This window comes from Lutra lutra, chromosome 5, assembly GCF_902655055.1.
Source record: "Lutra lutra chromosome 5, mLutLut1.2, whole genome shotgun sequence".
Classification (NCBI taxonomy): domain Eukaryota; kingdom Metazoa; phylum Chordata; class Mammalia; order Carnivora; family Mustelidae; genus Lutra; species Lutra lutra.
The window spans coordinates 44052422-44076445 of NC_062282.1; the positions used below are offsets into that span (position 1 = coordinate 44052422).

The window sequence follows — 24024 nt, forward strand, 5'->3', positions numbered from 1 at the left end:
GGGAGGAAAAATTGCACTAATCAGTAGGGATTGGTCATTTGAGGTTGCCAAGACCTGGGAGTGTCACTCTTGAGGAGAAATAATAATAGGATAAAAACAGATAAAGTCATGGTATTAGTTTGTGGTAGGGATAGCCTCCAATCACTTAGCACCTACTATGGGCGGAGTTCTTTACAGGTGTCCCTGGATTTAATCTTCTCAACAATCGCATGGAGATGACATCATTACCTCTGTTTTATAGACAAGGAAGCTGACGCTTGCATTGTGAGGGATGTAGCCAAGGTTGTATGGCTTATATGGGGCTCTGCCCTCAGTGGGCTGGCCTGTGAAGACCACGCTATTAACTGCTACACTCTGGTGACTCTTCCAAGGGACAGTGATTGCAAAGTCCCTCTGAGGAGCCACTGTGGTTCATGATAAACTGCCAGCATGACTCTTGGACCTACTGGTGGGAATTCCTGGAACTCTGGGAATCGGGAAGTATGGGTTGAGAACAATATGTTGATCACTCTCAGACAGATAACACTTTCCGTGTATATGGCACTTCCAAATTGGTCGCTACATTTGCTCCTTGCCCCACGCCCATGACAGCATCTCCGTGTGCAGGTGATGGCCTGGAGGCCCCACCGGAAGGCTGAGAGAGCTGCTCAGGGCCTCCACTGGCAGAGCCATAATGTGACCAGGATCTCAGATGTGGTCTGGGTCATCCTGACAATTTGGCCCTTCCCAAAAGACAGGAAGGGGATGGGCGAACCCTTCTTGGCTGTTCATTAAGTTGTTTCTCGGAATTTCCCTGGCATTAGCTTGACTTCCATTTAGTTCTTCCATCTCAGTTGACTCATCTTTAAAATACAACCTGCCTTTACCAACTACCGGTGTTGTTTGACTGGCTGAAGACCCCATGTTTTTACAGATGCTGTGGAAACATGCTCTTTCCCCTCAGAGGGCAGTCAGCCGTTTTCATTCTCTTGGCACTTTGAGGTCTTCCTCATCTCCTTTGAGTTAGGATTAATTTATCAGTTCACTTGTTTACTTATTTATCCCAAACTATCTAAGCAGTACCTACTAGAAGTCAGAGATTGTACCAGGTGATTGAGCAAAATATGAAGAATATAGTTATAACTGCAGGCCCATTTTGAATAGTTATAAAGTACTAGGTTTCAATATTTAGTCCTTAATATAATCCTATGGGTTGGGGAGTCATAATTTCCATTTTACTGATGAGGAAACTGAGGTTCACAGAGGTTAAATAACTTTTCCAGGTAGAACTGACCTGGCGCACTTCTCCCTTAACTGTGTCAGTAGTGAATATGCCTTAGCCCTCACTTTGCGCAAACTCCCAAACTTCCTACAGCCAAACACGTAGGAAGGCCTACATGAAGACATGTGAATGTTTGAATACCTGGGCCTATTAGAAAAAACGTATCACTTTTCCTCCCGAGTCTATACCAGCTCAGGCCTGTAGTGGAAAGTAAGCCACGTTGCAATGGAGCCATAGGAAATGCATCAACAAAAAGGGATATTTATCCCAGAGAAAACAGGTTTTCATGAGGGGAGCCTGGATGTGTGTGGCCCTCAGGCATCCAGGAGACTGATTTCAAAGGAGGATGTTGAGAAAATAAACCATCCTCGCTGGGCTTGGAGGAAGGATGACCTTAAATTGTAGAAAGAGCAACTTGGATTCAAATGTGAAGCTGCCTTTAATCAACTGAGAGCTGGGGCTTCAGAAAGAGGACACTTAACTGTGAGTTGAGAGGGTTGGGTTTAGCTGAGGTGGGTATTTGTATGTAAATATAGAGTTTTCCAGAAGCTCCAGAGCTGTAATCCTTCTCTAAATAGCCCTTGTTCCTTCCCTTGAATCCTCTAAGACAGAGAGCTGCAGCTCTGCTCACTGGGGTGGAACTTCTTTGACTCACTCAGTGGGTTCCAAAGTCTTGGGGAAGACCAAAGGGAGAGAAGTCATAGAATTATGAACCTGGTCATCTTGTGCATTAAAAAAAAGAAGCATTTATTGAACACCTGCTATGAGTTAATGACTGTATATTCTGATATTACAAAATCAGTAGGGTGGATCACCGCCATCTTAGAGAGAAGGAAACAGACTCAGAGGTTAGCTGACAATGATAGCAACTGCCGTCTGTGCTTGAACACTTTCTAGGTGCTACATACTGAGCCGAGAACTTTCACATCGGTGCTTTCTAAGCCATCCAGCGACTCTATGAGATAGGACCACTTTCTCCTCCATTTTACAGGTAAGGAAACGAAGGCTTGGAGAGCTTACATGACCTCATCAAGGTGCTCTGATGGCAGAATTGGTACGTGGCTGTAACTGAGGTGGAATTTGGGCCCAGGTTTTGGAGCAGCTGTTCACAGGTGTTACAACAGCTCACTCAACTGGACTGTGCATCGTGTTGACTTTCCGTTCCTCTGTGGTTTAGTGTAAGCCTCTGTGAGAAGCACTGCCTGAGGAGAATTTGGGGGAAGACATGTCAGGGAAACCTGTGGGACCCAATGAGACAAAAGGAAGACGGATGGACGATGAGGGAACGACCAGGTGCCCCTTCCTGGTTTGAGGATGAAGGAGGGCTAATGGCAGAAGGAATGCAGGGTCAAGGCTGTGTCTTTCTTTTCCTTCCGGGGTTTCTTTCCTTTCTACCCTGTGGGATCCTCCAGCAGGGTCACCTCTTCATAACTCACAGGGGGACTACCCAGGAGGCCAAATTCCTTTGCCTTCTGCTTCTTGCTGCAGGTGTCAGAGGCAAAGAGAAATAGCCTGGGGGACAGGGCAAGCTGCTGATGTGGAGTCAGAAATCCCTGTTTGACTCCCGCCTGTTCCTTTCTTGTGTGACCTTGAGCTAGCCCTTTACCATAATTAAGCATCCGTTTCCTCATCCATAGGGTGTAGATATCTTCTGTGCTAACTTATGAATGACTATTTGAAACCATGTTGAAGAAAGCATAAGGTGCTACCCAAGTAAGAACACCCTTCTGGCCTGGAACCCGGGCGTGCTCTACAGACTCTGCCATCAGACTCAGGCTCTGCCATTTCCTACCTGTGTGGCCTTGGACACACCACTTATCCTCTCTCTGTTTCTGCATCTGTAGATGGGGCTGATAGAAGTTGCTGCTCATGGGGTTGTTGTAATGAGTAAGTCAGTCTTTTGTAGTGCTTGGTTTGGTTCTCGGCACATCATGAATGCCCAATACATTTTGTATTGATTCAGAGAGAATTGGTGGATCTAGGCTCTTTGATGAGGGATAAATAGATGGGCTTCTAGAGCTTTCTTTGGGCTTTGCGCTTGGATGCTCAAGGACCACCCGCTGCCACACCTCCAGGAGCTCTCTGGGGGATCCTTCTCCTGTGCTCCTGGTGATTTATCGGGTAGGTAGTCAATGAATAGCATTACTCTGGCATTTCAGTCAATAGGATTAAGATGATCTGATGGTAACAGAGTAGTCACTGCTGCTGCACAGATGGAAACTGTCCAGTGGCAAAAACTGTTCCTCACAAGCTGGCTGGTTGCCCTCAGACCAGACTCTTATAGCCCTTTTAAAAAAATAACATTTTCTTCTGACGATTAAAACAATAAATGCACATTGGAAAAATACAACAACAACAAAAAAAAAGTAAAAGAAGAAAAATTCAAAGAAAAAAAATAAAGCCCTCCTGGAAATCCCATCATCTAGATACCAACTGTTACCATATTAGTAAATTTCTTCTGGGTTTTCTTTTTGCCTCTGTATAAATTGGTTTTGTTTCCTGCCTTTTTTTTTAAACTGAAGATTCTGAATGAGCATTTTTCTCTTGTTATTAAACCTTTAGAAACACGATTATAAATGACTGCCTAGGCCAATGTGTGGCTGTATTAGCATTCACTTAGCTATCCCTCTCCTGATAGGCATTTGTATTATTTTCAATTTTTAGCTATTATAAATGATGCTGTGAAAACCTCCCTTGGTCACAAACCTCTGTTCATGTCTTAGAAGCAAAATTGCTGAGTCAAAGAGTATGACTATTTCTAAGGCAGAACAACTAAACCAGCGCAAAGGAGCGCCCGTCTCCTTCAACGCCAGGACCAGCAGGCTCCTCATTGAAAATTCTTTATAATGTGGAGTCTACTTGGGGCAAGGGTTGAAGGAAATGGTGGGACAGTGAAAGTTAAGAGAGATGACCACATTTATCTTTTTCCTTTTTTGCCATTAACTCAGATTGCCCAAGAACCCACAGACATCGGCGTGTGCTACAGGGGAGAAAGAGAGACCTTTGTGACAGTGTAGTTCAGAAGTCCAATGTTGCAGATGCCAGACATTGCTTTTTATATATTAAATTTCCCCTCCCTATGTCTTCTGCCTGCATCATATCCAATTTTTTATCCCTGAAAGTACTTAGATATAGTAAATACTTGGTTTGAGAGGGGGAATGGCGTAGCAGGCTCAAATCTGTCATAGAGCTGTTGATCTTGGGCAATTCACTTAGCTTCTTCAAATCTATTTCTTTATCAGAAAAAGGAGGCCATGGAGCAAAAATGTGCTCCTGGGATTGCTGGGGTTGAGGACAAAATTCATCCCAGATACTGATGTGGTACCCAACACCCAGAAACCACTCGGCCTATTCGCGATTATTACAAATAAAAATTAAAGTCTTTGTGAGATTCAAACATTCTTCACTCAAGTTCTATGCCAGTCTAGCTTACACCTAATAATTCTGAAGAACTTCAGAAAAATAGAAAGGCTCAGAAAGGCAGGTATGGCAGGAAATAAGGGATGTGGGCTGTGCTTCAAATCTTGGCTAATTTATTATGTTCTGGTGTAAGCCCTGCATTTTAAGAGGAACATTAACAGGTTGGAGCAGGTCCAGAAAGGAGCAACTGGGCTGGTAAACAAACTTGAAATTGACCTGTAAGGAATAATTAAAGACTCTGTGGGTGTTTGGCTCAGCGAAGATTTAGGCAGGGAGATCATTTTTTACAAATCTGTCGGGTTGTCGTGGGGAAGAGGGAATCTGTAAAATAACGTTCTTGAATATTTACTGTTTGCCAGGCACTGAGTTCAGCCCCGTGCAAATATTATTTATTTTTTCCTCTCCCAGACACTAGATGAGGAATATATGTGTGTTCCTGTTGCACAGATGAAGAGACCCGAGGCGCAGATGGTAGAAGATGGCAAAAATGCCTTGGTTGAAAGTGACATGGCTGGTAGGTGGTAGGTGGGACTAGAAACAGATTTTTCTGATTCCATAGCTGAGGTACCTTTTCCAGCCCAATGATTTGTGCCAGGCGACCAGGGAAGGCAGAGGACTTTAAGAGGGTTGTGGGGGGTGGGGGGAGGGGCTGCCTGATACATGGGAGGAAAGAATGGATTGACCAGGATGGTTCCCCAGTAATGGAAGGGGCATCATCAGGAGGTGGCATGTTTCTTGTTGCCGGAAGTGTTCACGGATTAGGCGGAATCCTGAGCGACAAGCTGTAAGGATGAGTCAGCCGAGAGTGGTCTAGAACTGTGGCCTTACTACTTACTCGATGACCTTGAGAGTTGGTTAACATTTCTGAGCCTCAGTTTCTTCTTCTGTAAGCTAGGAATGCTTGATTCTAATTTTAGGATTGTTGGGAAGAATAAAAAATTCAGATCAATTTCCTAGCCAAGAACCTGGCATACAAAAGTTGCTCATTGTATGTTAAGTGAACAATTATCTCTGGTCTTTTCTTTTGCACCTGTAGTTCTCATTTACATAGTGCCACTGTCTATTGTTGTCTTCCCCAGGGTCAAGATTGGATTCGGGGACGTCACCTGCAGAATGGGTATTCTCCCTCACTTGTACAGAGGCCTGTATCTGCCAGGCTCTGTCCTCTCAGGGAAATGACAGGTTGGACTTTGAAATAGGGGTAGTGGAATAAACAAAAGGAAGAATGTTTAGATGGAAATGTTAAACAACAGAGTAGACATTATTGGGAGAGAGAGGAGAGTCATTTCACCTACTGATCAATTATCAGAGAGCCCACTGTGTGCCCAGCACTGTGTCCTGTACATTAAGGGCATACTCCATCAGTCCGAGGTACTGTCTTTGCCTCAAGGCCTGGGACGGCTCAGACAACTCTGAAAACTGGAGAACAGGGACACCTGGGTGGCTCAGTTGGTTAAGCAGCTGCCTTAGGCTCAGGTCATGATCCCAGCGTCCTGGGATCGAGTCCCACATCGGGCTCCTTGCTCATCAGGGAGCCTGCTTCTCCCTCTACCTCTGCCTGCCATTCTGTCTGCCTGTGCTTGCTCTCTCTCCCTCTCTCTCTCTGACAAATAAATAAATAAATAAATAAATAAATAAATAAATAAATAAAAATCTTTAAAAAAAAAAACTGGAGAACAGGACTGAGTGTCACTTGTGCTAACTCCCTTGCACAGGACTATTAGGGAAGGGATGCTTAAAGGCAGGAGGTTGGAGAAGATGACCTTGGAAGATCTTTAGCAGGCCTGGGCTTGTCTCTTTTGGGTGGCTCCCAGGATGACATCCTTGCAGGCACAGTCGGATAATGTTGCGGCTCTAGCTCCCTTGGGCATGGCCTCTAGTTTTCCCAGGACATCCCTCAGACCTGGGAATATGCTAATCATCGTTGTCAGTCATCAGGCCCGGAGGAGGAGGGGCTGCCCTCCTTCCTAGCCAGGGAGAACCAGGCATTCCCTGCCAGCCTCCCAGGGCTGTTTCAGGCCCCTGTTCCTCAGACATCAGTCCTGGCCCCCACCACACTCAGCCATGGCCCCCACTAGGGGGAGGCATGGAGCTGACTGCCCAAGGGTAAAGCTTTTATTGCTGTAATTCTTGGTAAGAGACTCCATTCTTCTCTTTCAACAAGAAGGTAGACTCCAGCTGATTTGGGAAATACCTCTTTTCTTTCTCCTCTGGTTTCTTCCCCGGTTCAGTTCGTCCTTCCTCCTTAGCATTTGCCTCTACCTCTCTCCCCTCTCTCCCCTTCTCCTTCAGTTGTTTCTGAATCCTAGAATGACGGAGCTGAGAGAGACCTTAAAAGTCAGCTAGTCCAGTCCACCCACCCATTTTACACAGGAGAATACTGTGGTCCTGAGAGGGAGGGAGACTCACACAGAATGGTCTTGGCTGAACCCAGAGGAGACACTTCCTTCTTGATTACTCTGCTTATCTCCCCTTTTGTCTACCCCTCATCTTGTCTTCCCCCCACCCTTTATGTCTTGCCCCATATTATTTCTTATTTTCTTTTGTCTCTTCATGAATCCATGGTGACAGATGGAAAGGAAATCAGGACTTTGGGTGCCAGAACTGAAGGAAGTGTATCGTCAAGTCCTCTCCACCTGCTTTCCTCACTAGGAAGGGCTGTGATTTGAGGTGAGTCTCTCCATTTTCTTCCTCAGAGACTCTACTCCCTCCACTCTGCCCCAACACATCTCTGGATGTGAGGTTTGTGCACGTCTTTCTGCCTATGAAGACTTTGAACTGGATTGGCCTGAAGGTGTCCCAGATGGTAAAATCACCGCTTTGGCACAAGGTGGCATCATCCACAAAATGGGGATGATACTAGGATGTATTTCATTGAGTTGCTTTAAAGACCAAATGGTTAAGCATATGGAACTTTCAGAAAAGTTTCTGGCATATAGTAGATTCTAAATACAAGTTATCTGATAATATTATAAATATTATTTAGAGGAATTTCTGTTCATAGGCAAAGGATTGGGAGTCACAGATGTTTTAACATGAGAAGGGAAGAGAAAACAACGAATATAGTTTCAATAGATACTTGTTGGTGACCTTGTCTCCACTGTGCTCTATTTGTGAATGCGCCTACTTTTTACCCAAATGTATCATTTTTCGTCCAACTATTTGAGTTCATAGAGCAGCCCATGTCCATGACTCACACTGAGAAGCCATTTGAGACTTAGAGGTACAGTTAGGCTTTGCTCAAAACTGAGTTTCACAAGTCCTTCTGGTATTTTCCGTTCAATCCAATGGCAGTGTCTAAGATGGGATGGTAGAGTACGGCATTCTTCAAACCCCAATTGCCTATATAGCGTATGACAAATTTTGCCCAGTTCATATACTATTACTTAATTTACCCTTAATTTGATTTTTTAGCTTAACAGAGATTACTAGTATTAAAATGAAATTGGTAAATTCCAGTACCCAGTAAAATAAAATTCATGATAAGTGAAATAAAAGAAAATTATTCTGTATCATTGAAATTTGTCTTGCACACTACCAGAGGAACAATCTTTAGGTTTAAGGGAAAACTGTCAGGGTGATAAGAGACCTAGAGTCCTCAGTCCTTGTCTGGGCTGAGCGTTAATTCACTGCTGACTTTCGACAAATCCCTTTCCCGCTGGTCTCTGTTCCCCCTGGGAATTGAAAGGATTGGGTCAGATGATTCTTTCCATCTCTAACTTTTTTTTAATGACCAAGATTTTATGAAATTACAAAAAGAATTGTGTAGGGCTTCCTTTACCCTAATGAAAATACATCCATCACTTGTTCTAAAAACCCAAGTATACATAACATAACTCTAGCCTTCCGCTTTCCAATGACCTCTCACGTCTAGCACAGTGACTTCAGTGGGGAGAGCAACTTCCATTTGCTCAGAAAATTCCTCCAAACACACCATACAGTCTTAGCCTCTATGCTCATTTTTACTTGGAGAAACCAATCAATGGGGCACTGGTTCAGACCACCCCAAATGTCTCTTTTCCCTAGCTGGTGCATGTTCTTTTATTTAGGTGGGCTCCACATTTGATTGGGTTCCCATGCTCTCTGACACCCTCTTTTGAAAAAAATCTATTTTTTCAGCTTTCAAAAGTAATATATAGGGGCGCCTGGGTGGCTCAGTGGGTTAAGCCGCTGCCTTCAGCTCAGGTCATGATCCCAGGTCCTGGGTTCGAGCCCCGCATCGGGCTTTCTGCTCAGCAGGGAGCCTGCTTCCTCCTCTCTCTCTGTCTGCCTCTCTGCCTACTTGTGATTTCTCTCTGTCAAATAAATAAATAAAATCTTTAAAAAAAAAAGTAATATATATTGTGAAACATTCAAGCATTACCAAAATATTTAATGTAGGAAATAAAAGTCCCCCATAGTCTCATTCTTAAGAGATAAAACAACTATAAGCTGTTTTGGGTCCATTTCTCTAGACTTCTTTTTCCCCATAGAAAAACAATAAAATATTAAAAAAATAGAAATGAGATTTTACTGTACATCCTGTTTTGCTACTCGCTCTCCACATTCCCCCTCCATTTTAATCTTTTGTCCTGGATATTTTTTACTTTTCTGCATGGAATGAGGTCACCTGCCTGTGGCACTTCTTGGCCATGAGATTTTGGATGAATCATTTCTCCTCTCAGGATTTCAGTTTCCTCATCAGTAAAAAGAAAGGGACTTTCCTCACTGGCCCATCTCCCTATGATAAGTCTTTTTTTGGTAAGATTTTATTTATTTATTTTAGACAGAGCGAGCAAGCATAGGTTGGGCGAGGGGCAGAGGGAGAGGGAGAATCTCCACTGAGTGCAGAGCCCAATGCAGAGCTCGATCTCATGACCCTGAGATCATGACCTGAGCTGAAGTCAAAGAGTCGGATGCTTAACCATCTGAGCAACCCAGGGCTCCCCCACCCCATGATATAAGTCTTAAAGGAGATGATGTGTGCATGTGCAAGGGTAGGCAGCCTGGGGTGGGCTCCAATGGGCCAGTATCTGTCCCATCATCAGATTTCCTGGGTTTGTAGTGGTGTCCGTGACCTGAAAATACATAGTTTCCCAAGTTGTTTATTTGTAGACCCCTTTAGAAGTTAAGCTGTATGAGAGCAGGGACTACATCTGTTCTGTTCATCACTGTGTCTGTCCCCAGAACTTAGAACAATTACTGCCTTATAGTAGGAATTCAATGAATATTTTGGGGGTAGTGAGCAAATGGTCCACTCTCAGGTGGGCTTCCGGTTGGTAAAAGGCCCATTGGGAGGGAACAGGGCAGAGCAGGACTAGGCTGAGCCTGGGTGACAGTGGATGGCTGGCCCTTCCAGTGTCCTTGACCTCCCCATCCTCCACTTTGCTGGTTCCGCGGCCCCTCCCCCTCTGTTTGCAACATTCTCTCTTGGCACTTACTGCCACTGGGCGAATTAGTCATTCTTTGTGGCCCAGTTGAAGTGTCCTGGCTCCTTCAAATTCGTGCTGTCTCCCCACCTCTGGGCAGAGTTAAACAGACTCTTCTTGATGCTCCCAAAATGTTCCGCACATATCCCCTTTTAATAATAGTCCTCATGGTTTTCCTGCTTTGCACAATTTCTTTGTGCCATGTGTATCCCTAACACTCTGTACGCCTTCTCCTATTGAAAACTTAGGGTGATTTTTTGGGGGGTAGGGGAGTGGATACTAATGATTGCCATTTTACAGATGAGGAAAACTGAGGCTTAGGAATCTTAAGAACAGTCTTTGTCCCAGACCTACAGGTGTCAATTAAGTGGTATAACCTGGATTCTGGAATATATCCGACTGATTCATCAGAGTTTTTAACTGCTGGGTCTTCTATGAGCCAACTTAATTCAAGAATTATGCAATGACAGCTGGAAAGACCTATAGTCTTTACACAGTCCAGTCTTCTTATAGGGATGGAAGAACCGAGACTCAGTTACAAAGTCAGAACAGGAATTGCAGGGGGAGGAAAATCCTGTTCTCATCTTCAGGATGTACAATCTTGAGGCAGGGTGGGGGTTACACCTTTGATTGAAACTTGTCACCCTCTTTTCCAGGAAGCATGGCTTTTTATATACCAAGGGATAGTCAACAAAGTCCTCCAAGCCCCTTCTCTCTAGAGATGATGCCGTCTTTTCTTGGCCCCTGTCAGGAGTTTCTCTTTTCTGCTAAATGTTTTAGGTCACACCAAGAAAATGATCTCTAATGAAGTTCATGCTTTCTGCCCAATTAAAAACCACTGTAGGAAGATTGTCTTGCCCTCTGGAAGGTGCCTCTCTTTAGACCTGGGTCGTGGTGGGAAGGAGCTTTATCTGTGATGGCACAGGGGCGTTGAGAGGCCCAGAGTTTGAACATGCTCAGCCAGACGGCAAGGATGAACCTGAGCAGCTCACCTCGCTGGCTACTGACTCAGGGCTGAGCTGCCCTGTCCAGCTGACTCTCACTGTGACTCATGTCTTGGAGCAGAAAAGGGTCACAGTGAGACACAGCAGTGTTTTGGGGTTGGCTGGTTGGAAGCCTTCTGGTCGTGGGCTTCTGCAGAGCCAATAAGAAGATGATGGGGGAGCCAGCTGTGGGGACCAAGTAGTTCAACTTAATAGGTCCTGAATACCTAATACACATGGTCACAGGGACGATGCTCTGTATGAGGAAGAAGTAGAACAAGTTGAAAACTCTGGGAAGCTCCAGGGGGTATGTCTTAATCTTCTTGTTCCCCTTCCACATGTCCCACAAGGTTCATCATGTTCCTGGCCTTGGAAGGGCTTACAGTCCAGTAGGACAGGAAGTAGGGCACCTAAATGCACATAAGGCCTCCGTGAGTGACCTGAGTGCCGAGAGTCATGACTATACCTCCAAGGGGATTTAGGAAGGAGAGTCTATGGCCAGGTGGGAGATGGGGGTGTCCAGGGGCTGCCTCGCAGAGGAAGTGAGGCTAGAGCTGGACCCTGAGGCAGGGATAGGATCTCAGAGAATGGAAAAGAAATTGCGGTTTGTGAAGGGCTTATGCTCTGTGCAGAAAAAGTGCATGAAAAGTCCCCCCGTTGATTTATTGGTGAAGCTCTTATCTTCGGTTTTTAAGATGAGTGAACTGCCAAGATCGTACAGCAAGGACGTGACCGAGGCAGGATTCAAAGTCAACGAGCTTGAATCCAGAGCTCGTTTCTGCCTTTCCGGCCAGAAATGAAGGGGAGGGTTTTTTCTGGGTTTACGGAGAGGTAGGGAACAGTGTGAGAACAGTACAGGGATGAGAATAATGCACCTACTACAGAGACCAATGAGAAGTTCAGTTTAGGCTGGAATTTGGCTTGTGCGAAGGAAAGAGCTGGACATGGAGGGGGGGCTGTGTGGTGGCAAGTGGAGCTTTGTCCTGCTGAAACCTGGAACGCTCAGCGAAGGGCACCACGAAAGCAGACTGGTGAGATAAATCTGCACGTACACTGACAGCGTATTGCTGAGTGAAAAAAGGAGTTGCACAACATGGTGTTTCGTATAATCCCATCTCTAAAACAGAAACAGCTCGCTCGCGTAGCCCAGCAGTTCAAGGCTCTCTGAAGCCAGACTGCTTGTATTTCAGTCCAGCCCTGCTGTTTCCAAGGTGGGTAACCCGAGGAAAATGACTTACCCTCTCCAATTCCTCATCTGTAACCTCATCTCTACAATGGTATGGACGATGCTCTATAGGATTGTTCTGAAGCTTACGTATCTTAATGCACAGCTTGTAGAAAGATGTGAGGCACATAGTAAGCACTCATGTTTTTGTCATTACGTTATTAAAATCATCTGGAAGGCTGAATATCAAACTGTTAAGTGATTTGCCCCATGGGGTAAGATTTCTATTGATTTTAGTTTGAATCCCATTTCCCTATGTGGTTTAAATATTTTATAGCTAACCTGTAATGCTAATAACGTAAACAAACCAGCAAGTTTGTTTCCAGAGTTGATATTGGGAGACTTTCTTTGTATTGTAGTTGTTGTTCTAGTAGCAGCAGGCCTGCTATGGAAACACTTGGAGAGGTCTCTGGTGTCACTCAGAGAGCTATTGAAAACAGGTGTCTGAGACATCATTGTTCGGGCTTCCCTCAGGCCAGGTGGGGAGTGCTGCTCGTGATTATGTAGGAGAGCTGGCCCGGTCCTTGCTCCCTGTCCCCATTCTGCTCCTGCCACCCTTGGCAGACCTGGATGTGGTTTCTCAGATTAGAGATGTTCTGAGAAACCCTTTGGCCATGCTTCGGGAGTGGCAGATCTGGAACCCGTGGCAAGACCACCAATGCTGGAGCTGGCCTGCCTTTGGGAGACAAAGGGAAACCGTATTCTCAGTCTCGTGTGTTTGTGGGTTAGGACGCTTTGGTGTGAGGACTAAGGACTGGCAATTAAAATTTTTTAGGAGCATCTGGATGGCTCAGTCAGTTAAGTATCTAATTCTTGATTTTGGCTCAGGTCACGATCTCGGGGTTGTGAGATGGAGCCCCTCACCGGGCTCCGTGCTGAGCGTGGAGCCTGCTTAAGATTCTCTCTCTCCCTCTACTCCTCCCTGTCCCTGCTCACACACACACTCTCTCTCTTAAAAAAAAAAATTTTTTTTTAATGGGTTACATATTATGCTGCCTTTCTTTCCGGCCTCCCAGCCCAAGCAGGAATTGTCCTCCAGAACCTTCAACAGCTCTTTGAATCGAGCACTTTTCAGGTGAGATGAAGAGGAAAGGTACTGTAGTGACCGGTCTGCCCTTTGAGCCCTGACCATATCTGTCTGTGATGGGGGCAGGAGGCAGTGCCATTCCCCTCCTCTGTGAAGGGTGGAGATCGAAAACTCACATCTGTTTACCAATGTATATTAACTTTCTGATGATCTAGAACCATCCAAAAGAGATTAGCCCTTGGTTATCTAGAGAGAGAAATTAATCTCCTTTCTACCTCTGTCTTCCTCATCCACTTCGGTCTCTTCTCTCCTCCTCCCTGGTTCTTTCTTGGAGTAACAATATCAGTGTAATTAAAAGAATGTTCTCCGGAGTAAGCCTGGTTTTGAGTCCCAACTTTGCCTTTTACTAGTTGTCTTACCTTGGGCAAATGACATAACTTCTTTATGCCTCAGTTTTATCACTTGTAAATGGGAATAGAATAGTACTTATGTCCAAGGATTTTTGTGGGGTTATGAAATGAGGCACAGGACCTGACATACGATAAATGCTCAATAAATAGTAACAACTATTCTTAGTGCATTGTTGCGGCCCAGGTTGAGAGGAGCATCATGAGGCAGGAAGAAGGGAAGCTTCGGGAAGAAAGGAACATTAGCCTGCGGCATCTATTAGCATAAAAGATGCACATACTCCATGCTCCAGCAATTCCATTTCTTGCTCTTGTTATCCACCTGGAAAAACGTCACCCGTGTTCACAAAGATATAGGTGCACTGTGACTGTTGCCATACCGATGTCAGTGGAAGATTTAGAAGGAAGTATAAACGCCCCTCAGTAGGGGGATGGCTGGAAAACGATGGGATATACGGAACATGAAATGCTCTGTGATAGTTAAAAGAATGAGGTGAAGCTCTGTGCCTCCATGGGTAAATCTTCCAAGACAGATTCCTCAAAATGATAGTATGTGTATACTCCAATAGTTAACACACGCCGTATGTTTCCATACACACACACACATACATAGATGAATAAGAACTATCAAGTACAATACCCCTTAAAGACACAAAAGCTGGGATGGACCTGGAGATCCTATCAAAGGGGATTTTTAGGCTGGAGTCTAGTATAAGATTTTTTAAAAAGGAATATATGCATTATATTGTATAACTAAAAATGATCAAGAACAGAGAAAGGAATACCTATCTGGCTAGGAATCAGAAGAATATGGCTGTTAGACCAAAGGCCTGATGGAGAATTCCCAGATCTTCTCTCATAGGCTTCTTTCCGTCCTCCCACTGAGGCCTACTGGAATGCGGGGAGGGGGCACTCTTAGCCTGAGAAGTGCACCAGCTCACCGGACCTCCAGCTTTAGGAATGTGTGTGTGTGTGTGTGTCTGTATGTATGTATAGTCTTAGGCAAGTCACTTCCCCAAACCTCAGTTTTCTCAACTCCAAAATGGGGATAGCAACCACTGTCTTGTATCTATTTTTTAAGGAGACTGGGAAGCTCATATGAGATCGTGAGTGTGAAACACTCGATCAGGTGTCAAGCGCTCGTGGAAGGGAGTGCGGCAAGTCTGCCTGGCTGCCAGGGTTGCTGCAGCCATGCTGCATTCCCCGCCCCGAGCCAGGCAGTGTTGCAGAACTGAGCATACGGCAATAAACATGCAGCTCTCCAAGGCCAAAGATCATAGTGGTTACTTTATTTGATGTCTAAAATAATAATGTACTTTGCAGAAAGGATAATAGGTTGAAGGGAGTAAAGAAGAAGGAAGGACGTGGTCCCAAGATCAGACAGATGGGAGCAGGGGGCAAGACTCTCTGACCACCTGGGAGTCCTAAACGGGACCCCAATTATGTGGAGCTGAGAGTGCGATGTGCACAGGGGGACTGTCAGTGAGGTCATCCTTGGAGCAATAAACCACAGATTTCCTCCTTCTGAACACCGTGATCTATGATCTGTCTCCTCCATCGGTCCCGATAGACTCTCACCACTGTGTCCCTGGGCCCCACAGGGCTGGGATTCATAGCCCATTCCTCAGGTGCCCTTTCTCCTCACCCAACTTCGTATGGTCAGAGTTCCCAGCTTTGCTAGAACTCCGGGGCCCAGACCACCAGTTTGGGAATGGGGATAGCTTTCTGAGGAAGACTTCTTGAGGTGTGTGTATGTACTTATGAGGGAGGACAGCGTATGAGAGTGCCAAAGGAAGAAAAGGCAGTGGCAGAGTCGCAGGCACACCACTCTTAGAGATGCCATGCAGGCAAATCAGTTTGGCGGTGAACAGAATTGTGCAGGACCTGGGGAGCTCTGCCATTCACTCTATAACCTTAAGGAAGTCATTTATCCTTTCCTCATCTGCAGAATCAAAGGGTTTAATCTGTGTCAGGGGTCCCCAGGCAGAGTCACTTAGAGCCCTACTACCCAAACCTTTGGTCCAAGGAAGCATCAGCACCCCCTGGGGCTGTTAGAAGCGCAGCCTCTCTGGCCCCGCCCCAGACCTCCTGAGTCTGAATCAGCATCAGTGAGATTCTCAGGTGATTCATACACACTGAAGTTTGAAAAGCACTGATTTAGAGACTCTGGCTAACAGTACAGGCTTCTGGGTCCCCCTCCTGAGAGATTCTTATTCAGTAGTCTAGTACGGTGGCAAACCCCTTACAGCTAGATTTGAGAGCTGCTGAATTACAGAACTGCATAAGTCTCCGCGATTCTGTTGATACTTAAAACACTCTGAAGGAATGTGTGATTCTCTGGGGGTGAACGGGTGGGAAATCTCCCGGAAGGGAGCAGAGGCTTATTCCCTAGGTGCCTGTGGGTTGCCCAATGTGCAAGGCAAGAGAGAGAACGCTGCGCATTTCATGGCTGCGATTAATGACTGTCAGCGGCTCCCTGTTAAGATGGTAAACTCATTTAGCAATGGATACTGAGAAACAGCTGAATCCAAAGGCAGAGAGTGGTAATCTAATTGCACTGAATTAGCCTCAGGAGACTCGGACAATATCAACTTCAGAAAACCACAAAGGGATCCTTTATAAGGAGTTTCAAAAGCTTTGGGGCCTCAGCACCTCTCATCAGGGCTTGAGTTACAAAGCAGAGACGCTGGGCTAAGCCCCTCTCCTCAGCATCTCAGGCCATTGTTCCCTTCCAGTGTGCTTTCTGCATGAATTTGCTGGCTGGCCCCATGGTGTTTTCAGATGTGTGTTAGGCTTAGCGGGGGTTGGTTCAGGAGGGACAGCAGGGGTTCAGGGGTAAGAGGCCTCCAGCCATATCGGCCACTGGTCCTGTGAACACTGTCCATGTCTATGGACTTGTCTGGAGACCAGTGCACTTTCGAAGTGGTCTTTTTGGCTGGCTCTGACATTTTCTTATTTCGAGGTCCTTCTCATTTCTTAATACCAGCCTCTTACATAACCAGGTGATTTCCTTTTCATAATCCTTTGTTGCATCTTGTATGTGTGTGCACGCGCACGTGCGCACATGCTCATGTTCATTGCCCATTTTATCAGTCACCAATCCATTTTAAAGAAGGAAAAGGGAGGAATGAAAGTGTGTTTTGGCATGACCCAGAGTGCTTACAAGGATGGGATGGTCATTTGGGAATCAGGAAAGGAGGGAATAGAAGTATCGTGAAGATTTGTCTCCGACCTGCATTCATTTACTTTAATGCAGTAAATTATAAATCTCAAACCACAAAAGCAGCTTGAATTTCTTCTACAGCCTTCCTGGGAGGTGGATTTCTCTGGCTTCCTACCTCCAGTGACAGGGACCCTTACTACCACTGAGGCAGCCCATTGCAACACTTGGCAGGTCTGCTAGAAAGTTCCAAATTAATTGAACTAGAATGTGTGTGTGTACATTAAAATAATTATCTATCAATTTGCTCTAGTTCTTCTCTTGGAGCCATATAGAATAAATCAAATTTAATGTTTCCCAAATGGGGGTCCCTGGATATCTAGGGGGTTCATGAAATAGTAATGAAGATTCAGAATCCATCTTAAACATTTCAGAGACTCTAACAAATTGCATATTTACTTCTGACAAAGCTCTATGGACTCACTAAAAAGCATCACGTGTCTTTACTTCTGTTTTCTTTTAGGTCAACTCAGTGTGATGACATCGCTTATACTGTAACATTCAGTCTTTCTGGCAGTTATGTATACCTCTGAATAATAAAGATGGGGAAAATAAGTTAATGATGAATGGGATTTGGCAAACAAAATTTTAAAAACATAGCTTTTATGGAGGAAGGAAGAAACCCAAACAGAATCCCTGGTGTAAGTACAGCAACTTTGGGTCTCTTTCTCATGCCACTGCTCAGCTCTATGGAGATCGTGATCAAGCACCGTGTTTTCTCATCATCCAAAGTGCTTCCTGGGGAAACAGACATATTTATGTGATTTGTCAGTAATCTAGGGTATCACTATCTAGGGTGGGATAACCCGCCAGAGTGAAGTTGCTTAAAGAGGTCCTCAATTCTTTCAAATTTTTGAGCCTGAATATAATGCAATGTTGCTATTTCTTAGAATGATTGAAATACGCAGCAGTATTTGTAACCAAAACTATTCTATCATGGAGGAGATTGGAAGAAGATAATCTTTAACTGGCATGGTTAAAAGTGATTTTAGAGAGAGTGATTTGTTGAGTCCCTTCATTTTACAGCTGGGGAAACTGAGGGCCAGAGAAGTCACATAACCCTCTCAAGGTCATGGGACTAGCGAAATTCTGGATCCCGGGTCTCCTGCCCTTTGGGCCAAGGCCTCTTTGCCTAAAGCAGCAGAAAACCTGCAGAACAGCATCAAGATGGCCAGGAGGGAGACAACGCCATCCATCTCAAACATCATTCTGGCTTCTGCCAGCTGATGAAGGAAATGAAGTTAATGACGCCCACATAAATGTGATGCTGTCGCAAGACGCGTACACAGACTGTCTGGAGGGGAGCTCTGTGGGCCCCCTGAAGAAGGAAAAAGGTTTTTAGTGTAGCTTTACAGGGGGCAGTGTCTCCGTTTTCTGCAAGGACAGGGACTCTGGCATCTTTTAGCTGTGTCCCCTCCGCAGAGTGCCTGGTTTGGGACCGGACACAGCCACATAATAAATAGATGCGCGCTGACGGAAGGGAGCAGGGTCGGCCCTGAAGCAGATTCATTTCGAGCCCTTGTAGGTAGGGGCCTCTGAAGACCTTATCCCAGGGGGGAGGGAACTTAGAGGTGTTGGAATCAGTCATTTGAATTGATGGGTGAGCACGATGAGTCCCCATGACGCAAAGAGTCTTGTCAAAGCCATGCTGCAGGATGGGGGCAGCGCTGACTTCAGAACAGGGACTTTTCACATCACAGCCCAGCTGCTCCCTCCACTGCACCACATGTTTGCAATCTCTTTCATAACAAGTTGGCCTCAAGACTAAATATTCTAGGGGCGTCTGGGTGGCTCAGTGGGTTAAAGCCTCTGCCTTCGGCTCAGGTCATGATCCCAGGGTCCTGGGATGGAGCCCCACATCGGGCTCTCTGCTCGGCAGGGAGCCTGCTTCCTCCTCTCTCTCTGCCTGCCTCTCTGCCTATTTGTAATCTCTGTCTATCAAATAAATAAATAAAATCTTAAAAAAAGAATAAATATTCTAAATATCCCCTGATAGGTCATCACCAGTTTTGCGAATATGCAGAAGTTACATGCCCATTCATAACTCTGTTTACCAGCCTAGGGTCCTTGGGAATAAAAAAAACACTATGCTTTCTTTTCTCCTACTCAGGCTTCCTAAGCTCCCAGAAGAGGGTAGACCAACGTTTTGATTGGCCCCTGTGCAAACTTGCCCAGGTAACTTCTTTCCTTAGGAAAAGAATCCTTGGTCCATTTTAGAGGCTCCTAGACACTCTGCAGTGCCCACAATGCAGCAGGAAAAATTTGAGGGGAAATACATTTATGCTACCAGGAGGAAAAGATTGAGGTGGTCATCCACGCCCCCTTGGGCAGCTTGGAGGCTGAGAAGCCAGAGGGGTCACCTCAAAGGAAAACTCATTCACCTGGCTTTCCACGACAATATGAAGCGGTCTATTTGCCATGTTTCTTTTGGCCTGAGTGTGAATAGAAACATCTTTCCTTCAAGGTTTTAGTGACCTTTCTTAGTAAATGTGTGCCATATTCAGCACAAAACCCTGTGCGAGGAAGCATCTACTGGGCTGGCAGGTAGAAGTGGCACATAAAGAGAAGCTGATCATCTTCTGATGAAACCAGCCATGGATTAGACTTGGTATATCTCCTCAACCTTTATTCCCTTTGCAGGCATGAGCTGGGTCCCTTTTTGCTTCATTGGGGGTGCTTTGTGTTTTTCTTGAGCATTTTCTTAAGGAAACTAGACTTTTTTCTTCATTGTAATTAGTATATCAAAAGAGCAGATTAAATATTTGGTCATTTTATAGTGGTGGTTGTCAACTGCAGATAATTTTTGCACCCCAACCCCTACTGCAGGATTTTTGGCAGGGTCTGGAGATATTTTGGGTTGTCATGACTCGGAGTGGAGGGTTGCCACTGGGCCACAGTACTGCTGAACATGCACAGGACAGCCGTCCTAACAAAGACGATCTGGTTCAAAATGTCAATACGGCTGAGACTGAGAAACACATTATATGTTATGAGTCTATCTGAATTACTCAGAAGATAAGACATTTGGGGGTCTTCCTGGGCCCTTCTAGCCATAAGGCACTGTAAAGGCTCTGGGAATCAAAGCAAGTTCCCTTTGGCTTAAAAAGCATGTTTGAAAGGAATGTGCTTCTACCATAAAAAAACTCATATCTATTATTTTTTACCAGTCTGGATATAAAGCCCCATCTCCAACTGAAAATAAAGAGACAAAATTTAGGTTATTGAATCCTAGAATGTCACTCATGGAATTTTAGAACCATAGGCTTTTAAAATACCAGAGCAGGAACTTCAGCCAAATCACCTCATTTTCCTTATGGGGTCATAGTTGAGGAGCAATGCAATGCTGTGTGCCTCCCAGAACCCTATGTCTCTCTCCCCTCAGCTCTGTCTAAGTCTCAATTTGTTCTCTCTGTTGGCACCATCTGAGATTTCTGGCTCACTTCGGCTTGTTGTTTTGTGGTACCGTCATTGTTGCCATTTTGCTGGTTAGGTACTGATGCAGCGGTACTTCTATTATTGATGGCCTTTCCTTTTCTAGCCCCCAGATTTCCCCAACAAGGTGAGCAGCTGGCATCCTTTAATCTAAGGAGTACCTGGGTGCCTGAGATGATTGGACCGGCTCCTTCCAACATGAGTGCCTGCCTGTCCCTTGGGGGAGAAAGGGTTATTCACATGGAACCTGCTAGGGAGCTGCCCCTCTCCATTTACCCCCACATACAATTCTATTGAGTCCCCAGATTTTAATGCTTCTGCATTTTCACCTAAAATTTAAAAAATGAGAGAGTTAGAAATGAAAGTGCCAATTACACAAAGACAATAGTTTCCCTCCTTTTGACCCCCCCATCTCTCTGAAAAATTTCTGAGGGTATTTCCCTAGTTCAATTCCTAGTTTTATTATTTTATGTTTCAGAACATTTCTGAAACAACATTTACTCCTCAGATGATGTAGCCATTCCTGTATCTTGAAAGTGCAACAGTACCAATCTCTTCCCAGCTCTCCAGAGTTATGACTCTTCTTTCTTTATAAACACAGAATCCCATACACATTTGTAGTTTAGATATGTCTTGACACACGTAGGGGAAGAAGATGTAGAGTGAGGCTTCCTAACGGGCCACCACCAGTTTACTTAAAGAATTAGCATGGTGGATTCATAGTGTTACCAAAATGATTACAATGCAAACCTTTTAAACTGTGTCTCTCTTTTGTGAAAGACAATGTCAGGGAGAAGAAAATCAAACATGAGGATAAAAGCAATCGGGTGTGTGTATGGGGGGTGATGTGCTTGGTCCTATTAATTTGCTCTTTAATCTTTCTGGTTCAGTTCTGTCTCAGTAAGCCAAACAGAGAACCAATTTGCATACAAATGTTACCAAGTACCCCACCTCCACAGGATTTTACAGTTCTATATGTATGTAGAGGAGAAAGGATTTGATACTGTTAAGAGGATACTTCTTGCCCTTTCCCTCATAAAGTAGCTACATTTCACTACAATTCACAAGGCCCTGGATTGCTGCACTTTTTTGATTCTATCTGACTCCCTGACTATTTGAATTCTGAGCTGCGGGCAGGACTATGGCCTATCAAATAATTATTTGAACTGGAGATTAGAAGCTTTAGCATTGGGTATCTCAGGAACGGAGGGGGTCTTTTCTTCATCTCAAGAGAAAGATATGAAGAGTGGTTCACATATAAACCCTTACAATCTGGGGTCTGGGGGAGGTGTCATTCATTTAATAAACCAATCGACAGGTTAGTCAAACCAACAATTCATATGCAGAATTCTCTACAATGTTAAAAGGAAAACCAAGAATTAGTTGCTGGTTTATGATGGGAGAGGATAATATTTGGTGATTACTTATTTTTAAAAATAACCTAGAGTGGGTTTTTCAAATGGCTGTTAATACAATGCCATGGTAAAACATGAGAGGCAGGTATCTAAAATGAGGAAGATTAATGATTCCTGTGGGTCATGGAAGAAGAAAAAATTTTTTTCAACTCATATAAATGGAATTTATCATAACCACCTCTGATGATGGCTGATTCACCGACTTACAAAAGGACTATCTATTTCAATGCTTCCCGAAGAGGTGATTTTTCACTTTTAACTTGTACTAACATAGAATACTAAGCCTGTAGGCAGAAAATATTAACCTGGGAGATAACGGGTGAGGGAATTCAGCTCCAGACTGAGGGACAGACATAAATCAAACAAAACAAACAAGAATTGTCCAACGGTTCAGGATCTGCAGATAACAAAGTAGAGTTTGAAAAGGTGAGTGGGTGAGAGGAGGGAGTCAAAGTTTCAAAAGGGAAATGTTTCCCAGGATCTGTTCCTAAGTAGATCCACTCTGCACCCAAGTTCAGGGCTTTACAATCAGAGGTCATAATACTATTGTTTCCAAGCACTAAACCTCAGCACTACCCCCCCCCCCAACGCAGAAAAAGAAAACAACAACAAAAAAGGAGAAAAAAATAAAATGTTCTGTGTCCAGCAAGTTCTAGTGCAACCTTCCCCCTCACCGCTAGTTGTCACTTGGCTTCCAGACGGGAGAGCTGAGGTTTTCGGCACTGCGGTTAGAGAGAATGCAGTCCTAATTAAACTGAGTAACTCCTGAAGCTTCCCCTTAAAGTCCTCAGCCCAGTGAGAGCCAATATGCAGAGGGGCTGGGGGCCAGTGATGGGGTGGGAGTATAGCAGGTGGAAGGACAAACAAATCACAAAAAACCGCAAATAGCTGCCAGAGCAGCGACTGTCTCAGACCTCCACGCACAAGCCAGACACCCTGCGGGCGGGGTGGGGTGGGGGAGCGGGGAATGGAAAGACCCGATTGCAGCGGTATACAACAGCCCCCTCCCCCACAAATGAGGGGATCACGGACAGAGTCAGCCTCAGTGCTCCTTTCCCCCGTTTCCATTACAGCGATGTGGTCAGTAGAAAATTGCATACCTGAAGAATACAATGGTCTCCCAAATGTAGAGTCGAAGAGTATTGAAGCTGTACATTTTTCAGGTCCTTGTGCTTTGTAAAGTCCACGAGTTATGGGGGCAAAAATGTTTCAAATTGGCACTTACAAAACCAGCGAGTGCTATTGAAAAAATAATCCAGATGCTAAGAGGAGGTGGAAAACCGGAGCGCGGAGGAAGAGCCCCAGGGGAAATTGGAAAGAGGGGTCTGTAGGTACCACGGACAGAGGCAGCCGCAAAGCGTTTCAGCACCACGGAGAGCGTCCAGCCCAGCTTTTCAGGAGTGCGAAGAGTATTGCTGTTTGTTAAACTCCAGCTTGTCTGTTGGCTCCCTGCGGCGCTGGGGAGGCACGTTTGGGGGTGGGTATATTTTCTTTTTTACCCTGTTTTTCTGTTTTAAACGGCTAGCTCCATGCAAGGTAAAAAAAAAATCTTCTGTGGCGATCAGAAACGCTGGCCTCGGACTGTTAGGTTCGGCGAGCATCTTGGGTAGAGAGAGCTGGGCTTTATGCCCCTGGGCTGGCCTGAGGGGGTTAGGGGCGAGGGGAAGGGATTGACGGTGCTGCCTTCAGTTAAATCCCGGAGAATGTGCCAGGCTGGCGCATCGCGACCGACGTCCCGGAATCTCGTTCCCTGTCTGCGTGCCGGTCTGCTGTCGCCTTGCGCTCCGTGTTCTCTGGTCCCCGCCGAATAAGTTATGATCGCTGCAGGAAAAGGTGTCCCATTGCTCGGGGCTGCAGGCGTGAGAGAGGCTCAGAGCAAGTTTCAGGGGCTGCCGGGGTCCATGGCGACCCCGCGGGCTCAGTAGCCCAAGGCTTCAGATGCTCTCGATTTCTGAGCTCGCCCATCTTCCTCTGGCCAGGACTCCTTCAGATCTTCAGACTTTCTTACTGCATTAATTTAACAAACTGGCGGCATGGGGGTTGGAGGCGGGGTGGGAGGGGGCGGGCGAAGGCCGATGGGAGGGGGTGGAGAGGAAAAAAGGGGGGAAAAAACTCCTTAGTATCTTCAAACCCTCCCACTCGAGGTGCTCATTGGCCCGCGGCTGCAAAACCCAGATCTTTTCTCAGTGTTTGGCCAATCGCGTATAAGACTCTGGGTTGAGTTTA

At 45.4% G+C, this 24024-nt stretch overlaps 1 protein-coding gene across 2 annotated transcripts in view; it reads right to left on the reverse strand.

The window, feature by feature from the left end:
• Window positions 1-23787, reverse strand: part of GLRA1 (glycine receptor alpha 1) — an 82850-nt gene extending 59063 nt beyond the window's left edge. For both annotated transcript variants that reach the window (XM_047728987.1, XM_047728986.1), the window contains exon 1: window positions 22899-23787. In XM_047728987.1, the coding sequence (XP_047584943.1) occupies window positions 22899-22954 (56 nt within the window). In that variant the 5' untranslated portion in view covers window positions 22955-23787. The remainder of the gene's footprint in view (window positions 1-22898) is intronic.
• Window positions 23788-24024: the final 237 nt, after the last annotated feature.